At 40.2% G+C, this 21,231-nt stretch overlaps 2 protein-coding genes and 10 non-coding genes across 12 annotated transcripts; all 12 read right to left on the bottom strand.

Moving 5' to 3' along the window:
• Positions 1-640: 640 nt before the first annotated feature.
• calr (calreticulin) lies at positions 641-6,825 on the bottom strand. Its single transcript, XM_034530765.1, has 9 exons — positions 6,545-6,825; positions 5,888-5,989; positions 4,952-5,155; positions 4,533-4,627; positions 4,127-4,336; positions 3,883-3,996; positions 2,951-3,094; positions 2,166-2,258; positions 641-1,979 (listed from the first exon to the last, which is right to left on the bottom strand). Exons 1-9 carry the CDS (start codon positions 6,636-6,638, stop codon positions 1,758-1,760), a joined length of 1,278 nt encoding a protein of 425 aa, XP_034386656.1. The 5' UTR covers positions 6,639-6,825; the 3' UTR covers positions 641-1,757.
• Positions 6,826-8,986: 2,161 nt separating this feature from the next.
• tor3a (torsin family 3, member A) lies at positions 8,987-13,934 on the bottom strand. Its single transcript, XM_034531671.1, has 6 exons — positions 13,566-13,934; positions 13,292-13,414; positions 12,397-12,662; positions 11,122-11,297; positions 10,489-10,613; positions 8,987-10,146 (listed from the first exon to the last, which is right to left on the bottom strand). Exons 1-6 carry the CDS (start codon positions 13,729-13,731, stop codon positions 9,899-9,901), a joined length of 1,104 nt encoding a protein of 367 aa, XP_034387562.1. The 5' UTR covers positions 13,732-13,934; the 3' UTR covers positions 8,987-9,898.
• A 486-nt stretch (positions 13,935-14,420) lies between these two features.
• LOC117730219 lies at positions 14,421-14,494 on the bottom strand. The gene has a single exon (XR_004609437.1). It is a non-coding gene; the product is annotated as a small nucleolar RNA SNORD47 (small nucleolar RNA).
• Positions 14,495-14,668: 174 nt separating this feature from the next.
• LOC117730234 lies at positions 14,669-14,734 on the bottom strand. Its single transcript, XR_004609452.1, has one exon. It is a non-coding gene; the product is annotated as a small nucleolar RNA SNORD78 (small nucleolar RNA).
• Positions 14,735-16,937: 2,203 nt separating this feature from the next.
• LOC117730226 lies at positions 16,938-17,021 on the bottom strand. Its single transcript, XR_004609444.1, has one exon. It is a non-coding gene; the product is annotated as a small nucleolar RNA snR60/Z15/Z230/Z193/J17 (small nucleolar RNA).
• A 437-nt stretch (positions 17,022-17,458) lies between these two features.
• On the bottom strand, positions 17,459-17,539 carry LOC117730222. The gene has a single exon (XR_004609440.1). It is a non-coding gene; the product is annotated as a small nucleolar RNA SNORD74 (small nucleolar RNA).
• A 335-nt stretch (positions 17,540-17,874) lies between these two features.
• LOC117730227 lies at positions 17,875-17,958 on the bottom strand. The gene has a single exon (XR_004609445.1). It is a non-coding gene; the product is annotated as a small nucleolar RNA snR60/Z15/Z230/Z193/J17 (small nucleolar RNA).
• A 157-nt stretch (positions 17,959-18,115) lies between these two features.
• LOC117730212 lies at positions 18,116-18,195 on the bottom strand. The gene has a single exon (XR_004609430.1). It is a non-coding gene; the product is annotated as a small nucleolar RNA SNORD79 (small nucleolar RNA).
• A 1,508-nt stretch (positions 18,196-19,703) lies between these two features.
• Positions 19,704-19,782, bottom strand: LOC117730223. Its single transcript, XR_004609441.1, has one exon. It is a non-coding gene; the product is annotated as a small nucleolar RNA SNORD74 (small nucleolar RNA).
• Positions 19,783-20,359: 577 nt separating this feature from the next.
• Positions 20,360-20,443, bottom strand: LOC117730224. Its single transcript, XR_004609442.1, has one exon. It is a non-coding gene; the product is annotated as a small nucleolar RNA snR60/Z15/Z230/Z193/J17 (small nucleolar RNA).
• Positions 20,444-20,763: 320 nt separating this feature from the next.
• Positions 20,764-20,847, bottom strand: LOC117730230. Its single transcript, XR_004609448.1, has one exon. It is a non-coding gene; the product is annotated as a small nucleolar RNA snR60/Z15/Z230/Z193/J17 (small nucleolar RNA).
• A 144-nt stretch (positions 20,848-20,991) lies between these two features.
• Positions 20,992-21,069, bottom strand: LOC117730213. The gene has a single exon (XR_004609431.1). It is a non-coding gene; the product is annotated as a small nucleolar RNA SNORD79 (small nucleolar RNA).
• Between the last annotated feature and the right edge of the window lie 162 nt (positions 21,070-21,231).

Genomic DNA, 21,231 nt, shown 5'->3' with positions numbered 1-21,231 from the left:
GAGAATTTTATTATTTTGCTTTTTTATTTATTTAATGTGACAATTTGCATTAAGTAATAAGTAAAACGATTGTTATCCAAATACATGTCTGTTAAGTCATTATCTGGTAATTAAGAAATATAAAAAGTTGATACAAAATCACGTGTACGTGTTTTAGTGTAGGAAGTGAACCCGTAGTTTAAAACACCAATCACCCTGGCAAAGTGTAAAAATACTCCATTACAAGTAAGTCAGTCCTGTATTCAAATTACATAAGTATGCTAAAATGTGCTATTATATTATTATTACTACCATTAGGTGGAGCTAATTTGAACTACTGTATATACCATTTGGAAGTTTAATCTATTCATAATATCAGATCATGTGCTGTTTTATATCAAATCAGATGCTGCAAAGTAACTAGTAATTATAGCAGTCAGATAATTGAGAAAAAGTAAATGTCACTCTGAAATGTCGTTAACTGAATGCAAATACACAAGTGTCTACACAAGCATCTGCCAGTTGTTGACAATGCACTTGGTAACCTTTATAACATAACTATTAATCGGTTGAATGAAGAGGAAAAAATGTTGTCCATGTTAAGGAATGCATTCAAAATATAAAAAAACACTACCAAAACAAATTTGAGGAAGATGTCTGCTCCTTTTCCACCGGTTGATTTTATTGGATAGAACACCTGTCTATTTATTTTTTTTACACAGCAACATGGAAATCTTCCCACTTTACTACCATTAGTACAAAATGTGTCTTTTACAAAAGAATCATCTCGCAGACTGTTTCGGACAGTGTATTGGGGTACAGCAGTGCAGAGGTATCGGCATCAAAATATGAGGAAAACCGGTTGTGTACACCTACTATGAGTAAACCTAAAGTGAACACGTACCAAATGGATGTAAGCTTAACTGCTACTGGAGTGCTCTCAATGTACATCTGAGTTTGAGCACGCTTTATTTAGACACACAAGACTACAGCATATGCATTGAAGTGAAAACAAGTGTTAACTATACAGTACAAAACTATGCAAGGGATTTCCCCTTAAAGCACCCTGTATTATCATCCTATAGACGACGGCTTTTTTCCAACAGGCTGTCAGATGTATTGTGTCAGTCCTGATGCACCATGCCATTAACCCTTGTTCAAATCAAACCATTTAAATAAGAGCAGGTCAAATAACCTGTGTAATCTTGTCATTTTTCGAATCATTTGTGATTGACGAAGGTTTTTTTTTTTTTTTTAAAGGGGCCATGAGACAGAATGACATGATTGACTGCAAAAGATAAACAACAACAAAAAAACATGAGGTAAACAGAACATTTTCATGGTATCATCCACATGCCAAATATAGCTTTTCATGTATCCACAACATTATACTTCATAAAAACCCAGATTTTTGAAGAACACAAATGATATATATACGTTTCTGTTGGGCAAAACAATGTAGCTGATTGATTTAACTTCCTGTCTTGACATTCGTTATGACATCTTCCTTCTTTCTATTACTATTCCTCATTTAATAATAATAACAATAGTAATAGTAGTAGTAGTAGTAGTAGTAGTAGTACATGGAAACAGGAAACGGAACAATATTTGCCCTTTTTTTACCTACTCCCTTGCTTTGTAAACAAACAAACAAACAAACAAACAAACGGAAAACCCCATCCCACCCAACCCCACCCCTGGGTGTCAGTCATGAGGGTCTACCCTCTCCAGCCTCGTTCCAATGGCTCATTGACACACAGTTAGTTCCTGCATGAAGTTTATAACTCGTCCTTGAGTTTAGAGTCCTCTTCCTCCTCCTGTTCTTCCCCGTCCTCCTCCTCCTCCTCTTCTTCTTCGTCTCCCTCCTCCTCCTCATCCTCATCTTTCTCCTCTTCCTCCTCGTCTTCCTCCTTTGCCTCCTCTCCCCTCTGCTTGTCATCTTCCTCACGTTTCTTTCTCTCCTCCTCTTCTTGGCTTTCCTTCATCTTCTTCTCTGCGTCCTGGAGAGGATTCACATGAAGACAAATTTAACAAAGTGATCATACCTTTGTAACGGTGGTTGTCTTCAGACAACCTTACTTAATGCTACACCCACCAAGCAATTCAATTATGGAAAATACTCCACAAAATACCCAAATGCATAAACAGAATACATGCCGGGCTTAAGATAAAAGTTTTGTGCTGACCTTAGTTTTACCCCATGTGTCGTTGCCTACTTCCTCCGCCAGGTTGGGGTCGTTGGTAATGAGGAAGTTATCAAAGATGGTACCAGACTTGACCTAAATCGAAAAGAAGTCAACATTTCACTGTCAGCTGCTTCATGCAAGCAAATCCAAATAAAGATAAGCTACAGTTTTCAAACAGTTCCCTTTATCTCCGGAGCATCTTCTTTTCTAAGATAGCGTCTCACATTTGAAATAGAAAAGATACCATTTTGTGAACAAACCAGAAACACTGAAAACATAATAAAGAGTCTACTGTGCAAGTAACATGTTCCTCTTTCTGGATGGACATAATTAAATGTATAATTTATTTATTGTTGGTGTTCATTTTAGCAAATTCATTCTTTATTAAAATCTGTAAATAAGTAGTGCTGAACAACTTTGAAGTACATTATTTGACTGATATTGCAACTGCAATAGGATTTGCAATATTAGAGGGAATGAACATGTTTACATCATTATTTTCATTGAAAACACATTAAAAAAAGGATTATGTTGTGATTGTTGCAAGTATCTGTTGCAAACAAAATATGTTTGATCAAGTCTGTAGAATATGATGCGTCAGCCAAGAAATCTCTGCAGCAGGACGACATTTAATCTAAAAATAGTATTTTGACACTTTTAACTAATATTGCGCCTCCTGCGATTATAAAAACAGCAGTAGGTCATATTGTGATTTTGATAAAAAAAACAATTGGATTAATTGTGCAGCCCTATAAATAAGACAGTCAGCTACAGTATGTTCTTACCTGCCACAAATCAAGTCCGATCACGCCAAAGCTGTCGAACTTATAGATCTCAGAATCGGCTGTGTACTCAGGGTTGTCCATCTCAGGGTGGATCCACTTGCCCTTGTAGGCCGGATTGTTGATTTCTCTGGGCTTCCACTCACCCTACACACACACACACACACACACACACACACACACACACACACACACACACACACACACACACACACACACACACACACACACACACACACACACACACACACACACACACACACACACACACACACACACACACACACACACACACACACACACACACACACACACACACACACACACACACACACACACACACACACACACACACACACACACACACACACACACACACACACACACACACACACACACACACACACACACACACACACACACACACACACGAGATGTCTGGTTTATGTCAGCGCAATCACAAAAAAACTAATACATCGGCTCATTAAGACTGGATTGATTGACTGGAATAAATAATAAAGAAATAACTCATGCTAGTTGCTGGACGGATTGCATGCTAACAAGTTATCACTCCCTCACTGTAATTTAAATAAATTAAGTCAATATTTTTGCCACAATTACACTGGTGTTGAAACAGACTGTGTCCAAAATCACACCTTTATTTACTCATGCGTCACTTGCAGATTGGGTAACTGTAATGCACTATGGGATTTTTTAAATTAAAAAGTGGTGTACTTGCTCTGAAAATACATATTTTATTACACTGTGGGATTTGTTGAGGAAACTGTATTGGGCATACATTCATACCGATGTATTTGACACTCACATAAAATGGGGATAATATAGAGTATTAGGTTATTTAGCAAAGAGTTATTTTGGATATAGCAGTAGCGTACTCTATTGACTGAACAATATATTTTAAGTGTTGCTGTTACCTTGTAATCAGGGTTAGCGACCATAGGTGGCTCCCACTCTCCGTCCATCTCTTCATCCCAGTCATCAGGCTTCTTAGCATCAGGATCTGGGATGTTCTCTGGCTTGTCCCAGTCCTACCAAAGATACAGGTGAAGACATTAAAATGACATATGGCTTTCATACAAATTGAGTGAATGCTGCAAAAGAAAAATGTCCCTCCTCAAAACAATTATGAAAAATACGGAGTGGCTCAAGCCTGCCGACCTCTGGTTTGTTCTCCTCGGGGTCAGGAATCCTCTCCTGTTCATCCCAGTCCTCTGGCTTTTTGGCTTCAGGGTCCTTTATTTTTTTGGGAGGCAGAAAGTCCCAGTCATCCTCCAGACTGCCGGACTCAACCTTCTTATTGTCGATCTTGACCTCGTAAGTGTTGTCGGGGTTGACAATCAGTGTGTACAAGTGGGTGTACTCGTCATCCTGTAAGGTATAAAAATAATTGTTATTCCGATTGCGTTATAATAATGACTTATTTGCATGTCAAACTTTAGAATGTGATACAAAATGCTAATAGCTGGATCAAACATTAGGACCAATTTCTTCATGCAACAGCAATAAGAGTCCCCCCTCCCCCCAAGTAAATGTAAAAACAAAGAACCATTTATTGATATCTCACCTTGCATCTGATGTCTTTGTTAATCAGATGGTTCTTGCCTTTGTAGTTGAAGATGACATGAACCTTCTTTGTGCCGGGGCCACAAATGTCAGGACCTAAACAGGCAAACAAATAAATAAGTAAACATTTGGAATCTAATCATTAAGAGTATAAACTAGGTCAACCTAAAGGGGTGGGGGATAAGGAATATCTGAATTCCATCTTAAATGAAAAATAACATTCAGTACACTTTGCAAGACAATATTTGTAGATTGTTTAGGAGGACAGTGAATCAGGAGTGTTTAATGTTTGCCTATTTGTTTGGTGAAATATAATGTGACGAAAAGTGCCAGCAAAATTGTCAAGATGACTAACAAATGACTGTTCAATGAAAGAATAAATGAGTTCTTTGGTCCACTGTGTAAACTATCCACACTCACCGAACATGAGGTTATAGACGGAGTCTCCATGCATGTCCTCCTGGTTGAGGCCAGAGGGAAACAGTTTAAGGTAGCCTCCACCACAGTCAATGCTCTGCTCATGTTTCACAGTGAACTGGATGACTAGAGGCTCGCCCTGGTTGCTGAAGTCATCAAAACGGTATGACGAAGCGTAGAAGCGGGCGTCCTGGCTTGTCTGCAGACCTGCGGCCAAAAGGAAAATCTTACTGCAATGTATCGGCATTAAGAGAAGATCCAGCATTAGGTGTAAGTCATCAGCTGGGTTTCTTATTAAATTGTGCATAGTATTTTAAATGCTAAGTCAGGGTTTACAGCAGAGAGACAAGACAGCCTGCTTTGATGATGTCATGTCGAGCTGCTCCACAGAAAGTGAATAATGGAAGAACTCTGAGACACTCTGACAGCACCCATGGTTATTTCACTGGGATTTTCAGATTCACTGCTAGAAGCCCTACATTCAGAGTAATCTCATTTGGGTAGAATATATAATAATAATAATAATAATAATAATAATAATAATAATAATAATAATAATAATAATGCCATACTGTATGAGCACACAGAATCAGTCCATTGTTCAGTGTCATCTAAACTCTGCTCCACTTTTTTTTTAAAGTGTCACTCACTTCCAGCTCTAATCTCCAGGTCAAGTCGCATGTGTTAGTTTTTGACTTCTGTTATATTTTCTCTGTCTTGTGCCAAATGTCACATGAACAACTGAAGAATTAAGGTTCCTTTTAAAAGATGACAATGAAATGTATTGGAATCCAACTAAATCCGTTAGCCTCTCCCTAAATCTCCTCAACACAGTGTGCATGCAAACAGGATACACACCCGTAATCTATAAAAACACACCAAAAACAACATAGGAGTTAACCACCTTGCACAGAACCCACATCTGAGGCTTCCACTCACCTTTGTCTGCCTCTGCATCTCCGTAGAACTTTCCTGCACTCAGGACCAACATGCCGTAGTCAGACTTGTGCTTGGATTCCACCCAGCGACTCTTCCAGGCATCTGCATAAACAAGTGTAGGTTGAGCTAATACAGTCACAAGCTGCTAATCCACCACCGATGATGCATCAGTGCAGGTGCACCTGGAATGTGTTGCGCTGCAGCGGCATGCATTAAGTGACCACCTTCACCATCTACACCTCTTGTTTTGTTATGAGGCTGGCGATGAGAGAACACACATATAGGTAAAGAAGGGGAACAGTGAATGACCATGGGAGAGATGTGCAGGAGGGGGATGGGGAGACAGACGGGGTTTGATGATAGCTGAGGGGGTAAAATGGAGAGGACGGAGGAAGGGAGGGGAGGCAGGTCAAAAGATGAATGGTGCCAATGTAAGTTGGACTAAATGCATCTCAAACTGAACAGTAAGCAGACACACAGAAATGGTCAAATGATGAGCTGTCATGTCCAAAGAATCATTCCAACCTTCTTAACATGAATAATAGCCACCACACATGAACCGATTTAATATTGTGATATGGAATATATTTACAACACACGTTTCAAACAAATAAATAATGTGGCGTTAGGTATAATTAAATTTGAAAAAGACCTCACCCCCATCTTCAAATTGCTCTCGCAAATACACACTGGACTCGGCCAGTGCAGATACGGCCGAAACGGCAAACAAAAGCAACGACAGAGCCGTCATCGTGACGAGCTGAAGCACCCCGCCTAATAAAAGAACGACTATAATTTCAAAAGAATCTATATAATCTGTGTGTACCACAGAGCAGGCGGTGATCGTCGGTCCAGTCTATCATACAGTAACGTTACAGTGAAAAGCGCTGAGACCCTGTCGCTACTCTCCTCTGGGTTCGGAACAGATGTCTGAATCTGATTGGACGACGGCTTTGAACCTCAATGAGGAAACGTTACTCCTCTCGGCCAATCAGAGGGAAGGAAATCTGGAAGGATAATTGCTCTAGCCAATAGGAGCAGACCACGCGTTTGCTTGATACACGCCCACGGAAGAGTGATGCGCCGTAGGTAAATCATATATGTATATGGAGTCACGGGTTAAATCAATGTAAAATCAGTAACACAACAGTTTTTAAATGTGTTAGGCGCCCGAGGACAGGTCGAAATATACTGCCTTGAAGGGTCTGTTTACGTGTTGATAGTGTGTCTTATAGTTTAGTCGAAAAAACGAAAATACAGAAATACAATTTCTTTTCGTTTTCGGTTTGAAACCAAAAAAGAAAAAACGGAAAAGCACAGCCGTTTTTTTGGTATTTTTCGTCTGAATTTAAAAACTGAAATACGAAAGAAACAGTTTTTGCAAATCCTTCTTTTGTTATTTTCTTTGGAAGAGAGGCAAAGCAGCAGGGCAGGTTACCGGAAATTAACGAGTGTTAACGAGTGTCAAAATAAAAGCCACGGCAATATAAGTATTGTATTTACAGTCTATGATGCAAACACATATCAAGGTAACATTAGAAGAAAATACATTAATCAATTTAAATAAATAAAGCTGGGCTGATGGGAGCATGTTATCAACAGTAGTTGACAACAGGCGGTTTAATATTCATGTATCCATGTACACAACAATAATCAAGTTTCAATTGCATTGTTTAATGCAACACAGTTCGTAATATAATTTAATCAAAGTAATTTGTGTGTGAAGAGTTGTTGCTGTTAGCACTCATATTTATCTTATTGTGCTGTTTCTTGAGGGACCGCAAAGCAGAGTCTGTATGAGGAGACGCAGAGTAAAAGTGGTTCTCCTTTTTACCAGTAGATGGCAGTATAAGTGTATTTAAACAATACATTTAGTTATATTTACCTGTCTTTTTATCTAGGTTATTGATACAGACTTATTAATGCTGTTTATTTTCTCTGATATGTAATGTTCATGATTAATGTGCAACCTAGTTATATACATCATGTATTTTTTACTTGTTATATTTGTGTCATTTTAGAACCAAACTTTCCTACATGGAAGAGTGAGCATGCGTTGATCACAAGGCAATAAATAATAGACAGTTGGTTTATTCTTACCTGTGCTTCCCATTTTTACCTTCATTACTATTCATCACTGTGATGTCATACTCATTCAACATCTAACCCGTTCTGTTCTAACTCTGCGGTCAGTCTCTTCGCCCCTGACAAAATCACATCATCATAATGTAGGCACTTTGATCTATAGCATGATATAGCACTGTGTTGTGTGTGAACACTGGTTGGAGTTGACTATATGAGTTATTGTATAAGACTGAAACATGGAGAGCACAGCTACTCTCACATTTCGAAGATGTGGGTGTACGTGCGAGTGACTAAAATAGACTGAATTCTCTGCACGTACTACAATGCTTAATTTGAGCTGGCAAAGTTATAGATACGGTGTGCTCAATAACTGAATGTCACTAAAATTCCAACCATATCATCAGCATTTGCTCAGCTTAGATCAACACATGTAGGATAACTTAACTTACATACGACACACTTATAATCATAGGAAAAGAATAACAGGTATTAAAGTAACTTAACGTTATATAACCTTATATAATTGCGGATTTACAACCCTATATTAGAGTGAAATTTGTGTTGCAAGATTCTTGAAATGTTGTCCATGGTGATGTGATGTCCATTTCTCGGATCTGATGAATGTGAGATCCTCTCCAGTCATTGGATCAGATAAAAGTACATGTGAGATACTGCTCTAAGCTAAGAAAGGGTAAACACCTTTAAACTATATTACTTGCATACAATCCTTCTATTTCCTTGGCTTTTATTTTTGACAGACTCATCTGTCTTCAAAAGAAAAAACTAAAGAAGAATTTGCAAAAAAACTAAATTGTCTAAATTGACTAAAAGCGGAAGTGCTTTTCAGATTTTCCGTTCTTGGTTTCAAACAGAAAATGAAAAATGGTATTTCTGTATTTTCGACAAAACTATAAAAAAAACTATCAAAACGTACACGGACCCATGGTAGGCACCTTGGAGAAACATATCATTAAAATTGAATCGCCTTAAATTAATGCATTAAAGAAACTTCTGTTGGTTTACTGTGGATGTTTATTTTCATAAAACCATTTCTGACATTTCTTTTCATGTTCTTCTTGTGACGTGACCCTGAGCTTTGGCACTGAAAGCACTAAAGTGGACAACCTCAAACCCGTGAGAGAGTATGTGAAAAGCAAATGCATGAGTGAACATAAGTCAGTGAATAAAATATATTTGTTAACAATGCCCAAAGATTACAAACAGCAGATTACGTAATGATGACAACACCAAGACATTGTTAATGTTAAAATATATTAAAGCACTGTTATTAAAACATATTTACAAAAAGAAAAGAACGTTCACTAGATTTCAATAACAATCTCAAGTAACATTTGCATCACAGTACCATTTACGATAGCTGTTACACATCCACACTACAGTGCCATTTAATATTCACTTATACCGTATGTTCCCATAAAATGTTTATATAAACAACTCCACAAAAATAATGTGGGACAGTAAGATGTTGAACTATGACAATAAATATTCAGTGCTAATTTTAGCACTATGTCTTACAGGCAAAAACTTAAAAAACAGTGAACCTAAGACTTTGGCCAAGGTGAACAGACATAAATAGCAAAACTAAAAGTGTATCAGTAACTCTCCATGACGTACAACGCAAAACCATTACCACTGTCTAATTCTCCGTCTTGATACTGTGAGGATCAAACTGCACATGATGACCGTCCGGCACTCATGTCTCCAGGATGAGTCGAGCTGCTTTCCCCTTTTATACTAGTCCTGCTGTCTGGCCTTCTCTGAGGGACCTGGACAGACACGCGTTGTATCTGTCGGGGGAGAGCGCCGAGAGCAGAGAGGACACATCTCCGCTGTGGCTCTGTACGTAGATGGGCTGGTAAAGCATTCTCACACCTCCGCCAGGTCTCTCTGTCTGTCTCTCTCCTACTAAGGGAGAAAGAAGTTGATCCGCTGGGGGATGGACTTGCATCCCTGAGCTGAGAACAGTCTCTCCTCTTTGGGGACATACAGCATCGCCTTGGCCACCTCATCCAGCGTAGCTTCATCCGTCTCCAGGCCTCGTGCTGCGTAGGCGTCCCGTGCACAGAGCTTGACATGGCGGTACTCCAGAGGCAGGAATGGCACAAAGAAGTCGATCAAGTGGCCAGACATCAGCTCACTCTGAGCGAACCCACCTGGGAAAGAAAACCATGCTTAGAAATCCCCCAAAAAACAATTTAAGCTCCACTCAATCAATGTTTTGTATTAAGCTAGAAAATACTTGCTTTAATGTGTTAGGGTAGCTGAAAATCAATACTCCTGGCTACAGCTTTATGCATGCTTTGAACTAATTATCTTGGGTCAGTTGAGTCATTTTAACACTCACCCACCCAAACATGGGAAATATGTTGCAGCTTACACAGTAACACAACAATGGTTCACTTCCTGCCCACGGTGAAATGGCAGAGAGCTAAAGTTAACAATGAAACCACTGCTGAGGAGAGCTGAACATCTGGAAACCGGTTGAGAGAGCATACCATGGGACTCCATAGTTTCAGCTCGTAGACGATGCTCCAGGTCTTCCATACCAATGTCCTCTCGATTTTGACCGGAGTGCCAGAAGTCCAGCGCTACGTCATTGATCGTAGCTCCACCAATATTACTGGAGAGACAACAGGCATGTAGAAAACATAAAGGAAAATCTCTGACGATTTGTTTTTTCCCCACATTACAACAGATGAGGGACAGACTTAAACTTAAATTTATTAGCAGAAATGTAAGATAATACTCATAACTATGTTTTCGTTCATGCGTTATAACCCGAAACTCTGTGTAAGCTTAGAGAATGAGATTGGAGTAAAAAAATGTCCACGATCCCTCAACTTGTGATATTGTATATGTTACCATTGTTGTTTCGTGATCCCAGGCCTCTGCTATATCGTGTGTTGAAAAGTGCGTTTCTATATTAGACTGAGTAGATTATCTGGCAGCAGAAATCCGACATGAGTAATTGAAAACATGAAAAATCCATAAAGAGGGCTAATAGGGACAAGAGAAGGAACATCCTTCATTTCAGATGAGCTGCCAGAATACCAGGGTCAGAGGCGTAATACATTCTGAGTTTCTGACCCAGCTTTCACAGACAGGACGTGTCTGACATATAAACCAACCTGAGAAAGAGGAAGATGGCTCTGCGGTAGCTGACTCCATCTACGTTGTCATAGTGATCCATGTAGGGTTTGATGGCATCAATGAGGCCCGGGTGAAGCTTCTCAGCTTCGTCAAAGATGAATAGAGTCTGAGGACAGCGCAACACCATGTCCCGGATAGCCTCTCTCAACTGGCCCTGGTAACAGAGAGGAAGCCCGAACCACAACGACTGTTAAGGTTTTGAGTCGGACACAATTTCCAGTTTAAGTGAAAGTCAAAAAATAATAATCAACCTTTAGGTGAAATATCAGTTTCAGACTTTATATATACTATCACATATATGAGATGTTACCAAATTCAGACCAACTTTAGACCTATTGCGTCCAACGAAGACTGAATTGGCAGCTAGAAGCTAACGATGCTAACAGCGCAAGCAACAGTGTTGACAGAGCTAACAGTGTTAACTTGAGGGTGGGCTCTACGCGTCCGCAACACCACTGTAGGTTGGGAACCCGTATGCGAGCAGTGCCGAGTAGTGGCCATGAAGTAGCTGCTAGCACACAAAGCATGTGCAGCCGGCCCGGTCATGTCAACAAAGCGCAGAGAAGCTCAGATTACAACACACAGAGGGACAAAGACTTCCTTCCTATCCTATCATTTTTTTTGTTGCTATATAAATGCTTTGAATAGACTAAAGAGACCCTTTAAAGGAATGTATAGCTGCTATAGTACTTACATTCACATAATATAAACGTTGAAAAGTATTCATAGTCCAAAACTGCCATAGTGACCGGATCTACCTATTTATTTTCTCTTTAATATACTGTGTATTTATGTTTAATAAAGACACACTTTCCAAGGCACAACATGTGATTTAAATGTTGTATACAATATTTATATTATTAACTATTTAAATCCATTTTATAAGAGAGGCCTTGTCAAGTTATATAGCAGAAATGTCCACATTTGCAGATTCTGCAGACTTTGATAGTATCAAGGTGTAAAGGTTATCCTGAGTACTATACCCTGTTAGCTCTTGATTCATTTGTGCCAACATTATTTTGAAATCTAATGCAGTGATTGTGTAAAAGTGTGTGTAGATGGGACCGCGTTGGCACCTGTGACCTAGTTGCTCAAACACCGGGTAAGTCAGTACTTGTGGGACCAATGTTTGATTTGAAGCTTCTGTCCAAATCGTGATCGTTATCATTGATGCACTGAATTACAACACACAGACTAAATATCTGACTAAGCAAGGTGGTGTGTTTCTGGAAACTGTGCCAAGAGGATCTTACCTTGTATGTGTCCACCAGTCTGGCATGTGGAAAGTGGAACGGGGCGATGAACAGACGGACACACTCGCTCTTCACCCCGTCACGGTACAGGTTATCGGCGATGACCCGGGACACAAAGTTCTTGCCGGTGCCGGACCAGCCATGCAAGGACAGGGTCAGCGGCTTGTTGGACTCTGGGTTGTTGATAAAACCCTGGATGGCTTTCAGAACCACAGACTGAGCCAGGTGCTGCCCGTGGAGCTTTGTCTGAAGGTCCCTAGCGAGACCTGCACGTGTGCAAAGGAGAGTGTGTAAAAAAGGCAGTAGCATAATAGAGAATTAACCCTGGCAGTGTTACATTGCTATTTAATTTCTAGTTGGGAAGTTCTACAAAGCAGATAACTGATTGTATGAATCTCAAACCTCCTCTGTTTAAATATCTTCTTCCATCATTTTTTCTTCTCAGGGTGGAAATGGCACTCAAACATAATACAATCTAATTAGTGTCAGAAATCATAATCTAGACATCAAAGTCTCACCATTTCAACATGCAATTTACTGTATTGACATGGCTCATATTTACCTAAAATATAATTCAATGTGAATGTTTATTGCCATTGAAAGTGGAACATCTGAAACCTTTATATTTTAAGTTGCAGTCAAAAGTAAGAATATTAACTTGTATCACTTAAATTCGTTTTACTTTCAGAAGCTGCATGGTCTATTGAAAACAGACCAACAGAGTATAGATAAAAAGGGACAAAGTCCAATACTCTTTATTTAATTTGATAGGGTACATATTGAGCTACTAACCATGTTGTAAAGTCACCAAATTAAATACAAGTCATGAGACTAAATGTGATTTACACCAATGCCGACTGCAGCTCACAGGACTGAACGAGCTGGAGAGTGATACCTGTGATGTTGTTGGTTATCCTGCAGTCTCCAGAGTCACAGCACTGGCCAAGGCTACAGTACCACTGATGCAGCAGGCTGGTGTAGTCCTGAGAAAGACCTGCCCAAAGGTCCCTGGTAGGAACTGCTCACACCGTCAAGACAACAAGGAGGACATGCATCAACCGTAAAGGAGCGCGCGCACCGGATAGCTTTCCATTGGTGTTAGACAAGCAATAGGCTACAGAATAGCTCGTGATAAGACAGCTTTCGCTACACGAAATAATGTCCCTTACCTTGCTGTGTAGCATCGTCTTGGTTGGGCTGACACTCCCCCTCCCATACATTGCAATAAATGTAATTAAAATAGTAAGAAGACACATTGGAAATGCTGTCGAACTGGAAGAACTCGGCCTCTGCGGACAGAGCCAGGAGCACAGGCAGCAGCCACCGCACAAACATCGGTGAAGAGGATGGTCCGAGGGGGCCCGAAACTAGACTGAGCACCGCTCTGCCGTCCTCTCCGGTTTATTCAAACGCGGCTGTTTATTGGCGGCCCGCACAGAGAGGAGTAAGTACCCCTCTCCCCCCATGGCAGCGAAGGAGGGGCGGCTTTCCCCCAGCTTTGTACCGCGCATGCGTACACCTAGCTCCGCCCGTCTTTCGGGAAATCCCTACTTTCTGCCTCCGGAGCATTTGTATCAAACTGCATGTCACATTTACGATACATGGTCTGATAGACAGACTCCTTCGAAACCCAGGGGCAGAACATGTCACCGCTGTATGTTTAATAGTGCTATGGGGGTCCCGTAAAGGTAACAGCCTGAGGTAGACAGTTTATGGATACTCGTGAGTAGACGTGCAAAGACTGAACTGCATCATTTCCTTTAGAGGCAAACGTCACTTCCGTTACTGTGCTTGTCAATAACCGGTTTATTTACAGGATGTATGCAGATTTAACTTTCAAAATGAGAACACACAAGCAGTATTTCTTTTGATTATTTATTTCCACACATTTTAGACCAACATGTACATGTTCTTGATATCCACTGGGCCTCAGCAAGGACTTCATGGCTTCTGGAAGGAGAAACATATATCTCATTAAAATAAAGTGGTGAAAACACCACCACAAGACACGTTTACAGACCACAGGCCTCAGAAAAAAATGGAACGGTAGGAGTATAATCATGAGATATCATTTGGCAGAATCTTTTCATCACAGGTAGAGTGGCGAGTTTTAAAATCAGAAACTACCTCTGACCAATAAGAGACCTAGTCTAGGCAAAGGACTTGAAATGCTTACCACGGTCAGTCCCACAGATCAAGCTCCTTCCTGAGAACAAAAAACAAAACCTTATTAAAAGTCAATGACTGGTTGATTAAAGTGTAAATCACTGGGTTACTCAGTAACATAAATAATCCACATTAAATTTCAGGTCAGACATTTGTTAAGACATCACTGAACCCAGGTCACAAATGTTTCATCTTGGGAGGATTTGTATTCTCACCTCAGCTGACCTTGTTTTCTTTCAAACTGCCCACGAAAGTAAACGATCACAACCTGAAGAGAGAACAGTGTAAGACAAATATGGACACCAGACATAAGGCTGAATATTTATACACCGACCAGCTCAGCTAGAGCTAATATAACAGACTCCATGGAGTAGTGTCAGCGTTAACTTTATCACAAATCAGTAAACAGGGATCAACATGATGTTTACTACAACCACAATCAACAGTGCATCCGGAAAGTATTCACAGCTCTTCGGTTTTCCCACATTTGGTTATGTTACAGCCTTATTCCTAAATGGATTAAAATTATTTTAAGTGTTCTTTGCAAATTAAAAATAAAGAACGAAAACATAACATGTACATAAGTATTCAGCCTTTGCCATGACACTCAATTTAGCTCAGGTGCATCCTGTTTCCACTGATCATCCTTGAGATGTTTCTACAACTTGATTGGAGTCCACTTGTGCTAAATTCAGTTGATTTGACATGATTTAGAAAGAGACACGACTATATAAGGTACCACAGTTGACACTGCATATCAGAGCATAAACCAAGCTATGAAGTCCAAGGAATTATCTGTAGACCTCCGACAGAATTGTATTGAGGCACAGATCTGGCGAAGGGTACAGAACAATTTCTGCAGCATTGAAAGTCCCAATGAGCACAATGGCCTCCATCATCTGGAAATGGAAGAAGTTTGGAACCACCAGGACTCTTCCTAGGGATGGCCGCCCAGCCACACTGAGCGATCGGGGAGAAGGGCATTAATCAGGGTGTGACCAGGAACCTGATGGTCACTGACAGAGCTCCAGTGTTGTTCTATGAAGAGAGGAGAACCTTCCAGAAGGACAACCATCTCTGCAGCACTCCACAAATCAGGCCTGTTTGGTAGAGTGGCCAGACGGAAGCCACTCAGTAAAAAGCACACGACAGCCCGCCTGGAGTTTGCAAAAAGGCACCTGAAGGACTCAGATCATGAGAAACAACATTCTCTGGTGAAACAAAGATTGAACTCTTTGGCCTGAATGCCAAGTGTCATGTCTGGAGGAAACCAGGCACTGCTCATCACCTGGCCAATACCATCCCTACAGTGAAGCATGGTGGTGGCAGCATCATGCTGTGGTGATGTTTTTCAGCGAGAGGAACTGGGAGACTAGTCAGTATTGAGGGAAAGATGAATGCAGCAATGTACAGAGACATCCTGGATGAAAACATGCTCCAGAGCACTCTGGACCTCAGACTGGGGCGACTGTTCATCTTCCAACAGGACAACGACCTGAAGCACACAGCCAAGATAACAAAGGAGTGGCTTCGGGACAACTGTGAATGTCCTTTAGTGGCCCAGCCAGAGCCCTTACTTGAACATCTCTGGAGAGATCTGAAAATGGCTGTGCACCAACACGCCCCATCCAACCAGATGGAATTTGAGGTTCTGCAAAGAAGAATGGGAGAACCTGCCCAGAAATAGGTGTGCCGAGCTTGTGGAATCATACCCAAGGAGACTTGAGGCTGTAATTGCTGACAATAGATTTGCAAAAAACTGTTCACTTTGTCATTATGGGTTGTGTGTAGAATGTTAAGAAAATAATGAATTTAATCCATGTTGGAATAAGGCTGTAACAAAATATGGGAAAAGTGAAGCGCTGTGAATTCTTTCCGGATGCAGTGTACATGTGCAGCATCTCTAGACTCAGATGGGACAGAATTCAGCAGTCAATGGCAATTCAAATTTGGCAACATTAAAGATCATTGCCACATAACTTTCTACCAACTGCACTGGTCATCTGGGTCTAAAAGTGCTTTTAAAGTCGCTTCCTCAGACTCACCATGCTTGTGCAACATCTTGTCCTCTCGATTTTCAGTCTGGCTTTCACCTGCAAAGGACAGCTTTGTTTAAATTAAGGCAATAAAAGCAGTGTTATTTTTCTAGAAACAATTCAGATCAGAAAATTATAACTTCCTCAAAGAAATCAGAAACCTGATTCTATTAGTCATCACATCTGAATGACATTAGCTGCAGAATACCATCTGAGAGATACTTACCAACATAGAGATGGGAATTTTCCAGCAGGAATGTTTTACGTGTCTGGATGGGATGATAAGAGATTGGTCATTATCTTTTGTATTTAACACAAAGGGTGAAAAGAAAATGGCAAGTGATACATCAGATAGGAGCGAAAGACTGCGCAGATAATCTTCATGGTTAAGTCAGTTGAACTATGCTCTCATCATTGTATCGCTCACCATAGGCCTTTCACACAAGCAATTTATAAAAGTAATTGCCAATTATTGCAATGTTTTATTTAGATGTAGCTTGTGTCAAAGTCATTCATGTGAGCCAGCATTGTGCATGCTCTTTGTTTACTCTGACATTACCAGCCATGTCAAAATGGCTGCAGTGAAAGTGCCCATTTAGGATCCTTGTACTATAGCCTTTAAACTCACCTTCACTTGGCCTTTAACTCCACGTCATATTGTTGTTCCTGAAAAAAAAGAGGAAATCAATTTTTTAAAAGCCATGTAGAAATCAAATAGCTTTACTGGTGGTTTAATAAAATGCAAGTTAACTGCTGTAAGCAACGTCTCTTTAGTACAGCTGTAGGTGTAAAGGCATCAAGTCCTGCACACGCAGCAGCTAACAGCACACTAGCGGTGCAGCTAATGTTTGAGGCCTAGTCCCATGCAGTCAGAAAAGTTGGTATTCATCACAGTAAATAAGATGTCCCTACCAACATTCATCTCATCATATAGTCATGGGAATGACGTGGCAAAGTTACTTATTTGAGAAGAGGAAGATTAGCTCGTTTGCAAATTAGCATCTCAACTCGTGCAGTGAGGCACGTGGTCGAGGCCTGCTGCTACACTTAGTATTACAGTCAAGGACACATTTAGTCACTAGATTTTTTGCCCAATTAGTTCTGTTTTTGAATAACTGGGTTGGAAATGAAAGTTTCATCTATCAAATTCATTGAACTTTAGCCTTTAAACTCACCTTCACTTGGCCTGCAAGTAATATTGTTGGTCCTGAAAATAGAGCAAATACATTTTTTATAAAGCCATGTAGAAATCAAATGGCTTTACTGGTGGTTTATGCCGACACATCAGATAGGAGCGAAAGACTGCGCTGATAATCTTCATGGTTTAATCTGCTGAACTATGCTCTCATCATTGTATCAGACCAGTTTTTAAAAGTTTACTGTCATTTTAAGAACATTTCACTCACCATCAACTGAGCCAAGTAAAGGGAGACTTGCACCAAAGATGGAGGACAACCTGAAAGTTACCAGACATTAGTAAAAGCTCCCACTTTAATACAAAGGCAGTTCTGATTCTGCACTGCATCAGTAAAAAGTTGTCTTTCACTCTTTTCAGAGAGATTCCCAATGTTTTTAACATTGTCCATCATTGACAGTTTAAAAAAAGAAAAGAATGCAGAGTAAAATAAACAAATTACCTGCTACAATGACCCATCATTGGTGAAATCGTCAGCTCCAACCAACAAACTAGGCAAACCTGAAACAAAGAAACAATGAGCATCCAAATAATAATGTTAGACCTGAAGGAAACATGTTTTGTGCCTCAGATAAGTCAACTGGTGGGTTGAAAATATCGTCATCCATCTTGTCAAGAGCAAATAGTGTCATCACAGCAGCACGTGGTGAATGTGCAGAATGAAGGCAGACTGATGCTTCTCATGGTGTGCTAATTTGGAGGTCCAGCCACTGAAGAAATTACATGTTTTAAATGGCAAATAATCTGCTTTGCACTTCTGTATGCTTAAAATACTAAAAAAAAAAAAAGTGCAGCTGGTGGAAAATGATACATCTTGAATATAATTTAAGTACCACCATTTGTCTGTCCATCAGAAAGGTAGGCTTTCAAGTAAGTTAAAGAAAGCACAACATGGTTCCACATCTCATAAAGATCTAGTGAATCAAGGGACACCTCAGAGAAGCATAAAGCCGTCTAACCTGCCATTCATAGTGAAATGAGCATTACCTCATTTGCTCCCAGCTACTTCATGAATAGCTCTCAGCTTGCAAGACACCTGTTGATGAACACATTGTTAGTACCATAGTGGTCATATGGAGACAAAATATAGCTTAACTGAAAGTCAGTGTAAAATTTTCTCGAATTTTTCGCAAGACCAGATCCCATGCAAAGTCAATCCAGACACGTTTAGACGCGAATTTGTGTTGGGCGGCGCAAATTTTTCACCCAAGTTGAAATATTTAAACTTTGGCTTCGGGTGATAAAATTCGCCCGATGCGAAAGCCAATCAGCGTTGAGATGCTCCGCCCGTCACTGTCGTTAAATCAGAAAAAAAAGGGAGGACATTGTAGCGGTTTGCGGGACCCCCGAGCTCTTTAATACAGCTACAGGTTAGCCTGAAGTAGCGCTGGAAGCGGCAGTCATCCAGACGCAGTTCATGGAGAAGACGCGTGTGCGGCGACGTTATGAACCCAAATACGAGGGAGTCTGATTTTATGACGTTTGTGGGATTTCCACAACAAGTATAGAGTATAAATAGTGGTTATTTATTTCATGGCGGGCGGCGGTAGTTATAACTTTGTCGGGCGTCGAAACTCACGCGAGTAAAGCGGCACGAATATCCGCACCGCGTTTAGTGAGAACGCAGCATTAAACCTCCCCCAGTTTCATAAATACTCAATGTAGTATAATTAGTTTTGATAGAAGATAATGCTTGATTCCGACTCAAATCGACCTTCATTTTGCAGCGATTTTATCAAAAGGCCTGTAAAAAAAAAAAAATGTATAGAAAGTTCTAATGTTCGTTAAATACTGCACATTTTAAACAAAGCAACGTCTCTTTAGTACAGCTGTAGGTGTAAAGGCATCAAGTCCTGCACACGCAGCAGCTAACAGCACACTAGCGGTGCAGCTAATGTTTGAGGCCTAGTCCCATGCAGTCAGAAAAGTTGGTATTCATCACAGTAAATAAGATGTCCCTACCAACATTCATCTCATCATAGTCATGGGAATGACGCGGCAAAGTTACTTATTTGAGAAGCGGAAGATTATCATCGCAAAAAAAATATTCTTCCATAATTTTTTTTTCTTCTCCGGGTGGAAACAGCGCTGAAACATAATTAGTGTTAGAAATCAAAGTCTCACCAATTCAACATAATTTCAGCAAAGCCGAGATCCTCCTCGTGGCACCGGAGTAGCAACATGGTCGGAGCACCCATCATTTTTTTTTTTAAAAAGTTGCTTCCTCAGACTCAGCCTGCTTGTGCGACATCTTGTCCTCTCGGTTTTCACAATCTAGCTTTCACCTGCAAAGGACAGCTTTGTTTAAATTAAGGTAATAAAAGCAGTGTTATTTTTCTAGAAACAATTCAGATCAGAAATTATAACTTCCTCAAAGAGATCAGAAACCTGATTCTATTAGTCATCACATCTGAATGACATTAGCTGCAGAATACCATCTGAGAGATACTTACCAACATAGAGATGGGAATTTTCCAGTAGGAATGTTTTACGCATCTGGATGGGATGATAAGAGATTGGTCATTATCTTTTGTATTTAACACAAAGGGCGAAAAGAAAATTGCAGTTGATACATCAGATAGGAGCGAAAGACTGCGCAGATAATCTTCATGGTTAAGTCAGTTGAACTATGCTCTCATCATTGTATCAGGCAGTATAGGCCTTTTTCACAGGAGCCCTTTTGACACTTCATTGCAGAGTTAAAATCACAGCCCAGTTCCATTTAGAGGGACCTGGTATTGCTCATGCTGGCTTTGACTAATTGTTTTCTTAAACACCAACATCTGTGTTTACTCTGACATTACTAGACATGTCAAAAATGGTACTGTGAAAAGTGCTTATTAAGGATCCTTGTACTTTAAACTCACCTTCACTTGGTCTTTTGACTGCAAGTCACATTGGTCCTGAAAATAGAGCAAATACATTTTAAAAACAAATGTAGAAATCAAATGGCTTTACTGGTGGTTTAGGCCGACCCATCAGATAGGAGCGAAAGACTGCGCTGATAATCTTCATGGTCTAATCTGCTGAACTATGCTCTCATCATTGTATCGGACCAGTTTTTAAATGTTTACTGTCATTTTAAGAACATTTCACTCACCAGTAAATGGATACTTTCACCAAAGGTGGAGGACCACCTGAAAGTTACCAGAAATTAGTAAAAGCTCCCACTTTAATACAAAGGCAGTTCTGATTCTGCACTGCATCAGTAAAAAGTTGTCTTTCACTCTTTTCAGAGAGATTCCCAATGTTTAACATTGTCCATCATTGACAGTTTAAAAAAAGAAAAGAATGCAGAGTAAAATAAACAAATTACCTGCTACAATGACCCATCATTGGTGAAATCGTCAGCTCCAACCACCAAACTAGGCACATCTGAAAGAACAAAGAAACAATGAGCATCAAAATAATAATTCTAGACCTGAAAGAAACATGTTT

This window comes from Cyclopterus lumpus, chromosome 4, assembly GCF_009769545.1.
Source record: "Cyclopterus lumpus isolate fCycLum1 chromosome 4, fCycLum1.pri, whole genome shotgun sequence".
Lineage (NCBI taxonomy): Eukaryota > Metazoa > Chordata > Actinopteri > Perciformes > Cyclopteridae > Cyclopterus > Cyclopterus lumpus.
The sequence above is the reverse complement of the archived record's forward strand: the minus strand, read 5'-3'. Positions and strand labels throughout refer to the sequence as shown.

Bases quoted from the DNA above. Each gene is read 5' to 3' on its own strand.
- tor3a (XM_034531671.1), bottom strand. From the start codon at position 13,731: ATGTTTGTGCGGTGGCTGCTGCCTGTGCTCCTGGCTCTGTCCGCAGAG. The intron at 10,614-11,121 runs GTTGGTTTATAT...TTGTCTCTCCAG, and splicing joins GCCATCTTCCTCTTTCTCAG to TAATATTGGTGGAGCTACGA. The intron at 10,147-10,488 runs GTATGCTCTCTC...TTTCTTTCCCAG, and splicing joins TGAAACTATGGAGTCCCATG to GTGGGTTCGCTCAGAGTGAG.
- calr (XM_034530765.1), bottom strand. From the start codon at position 6,638: ATGACGGCTCTGTCGTTGCTTTTGTTTGCCGTTTCGGCCGTATCTGCA. The intron at 5,990-6,544 runs GTGAGGTCTTTT...TTGTTTATGCAG, and splicing joins AGAGCAATTTGAAGATGGGG to ATGCCTGGAAGAGTCGCTGG. The intron at 3,997-4,126 runs GTCGGCAGGCTT...TATCTTTGGTAG, and splicing joins CCGAGGAGAACAAACCAGAG to GACTGGGACAAGCCAGAGAA.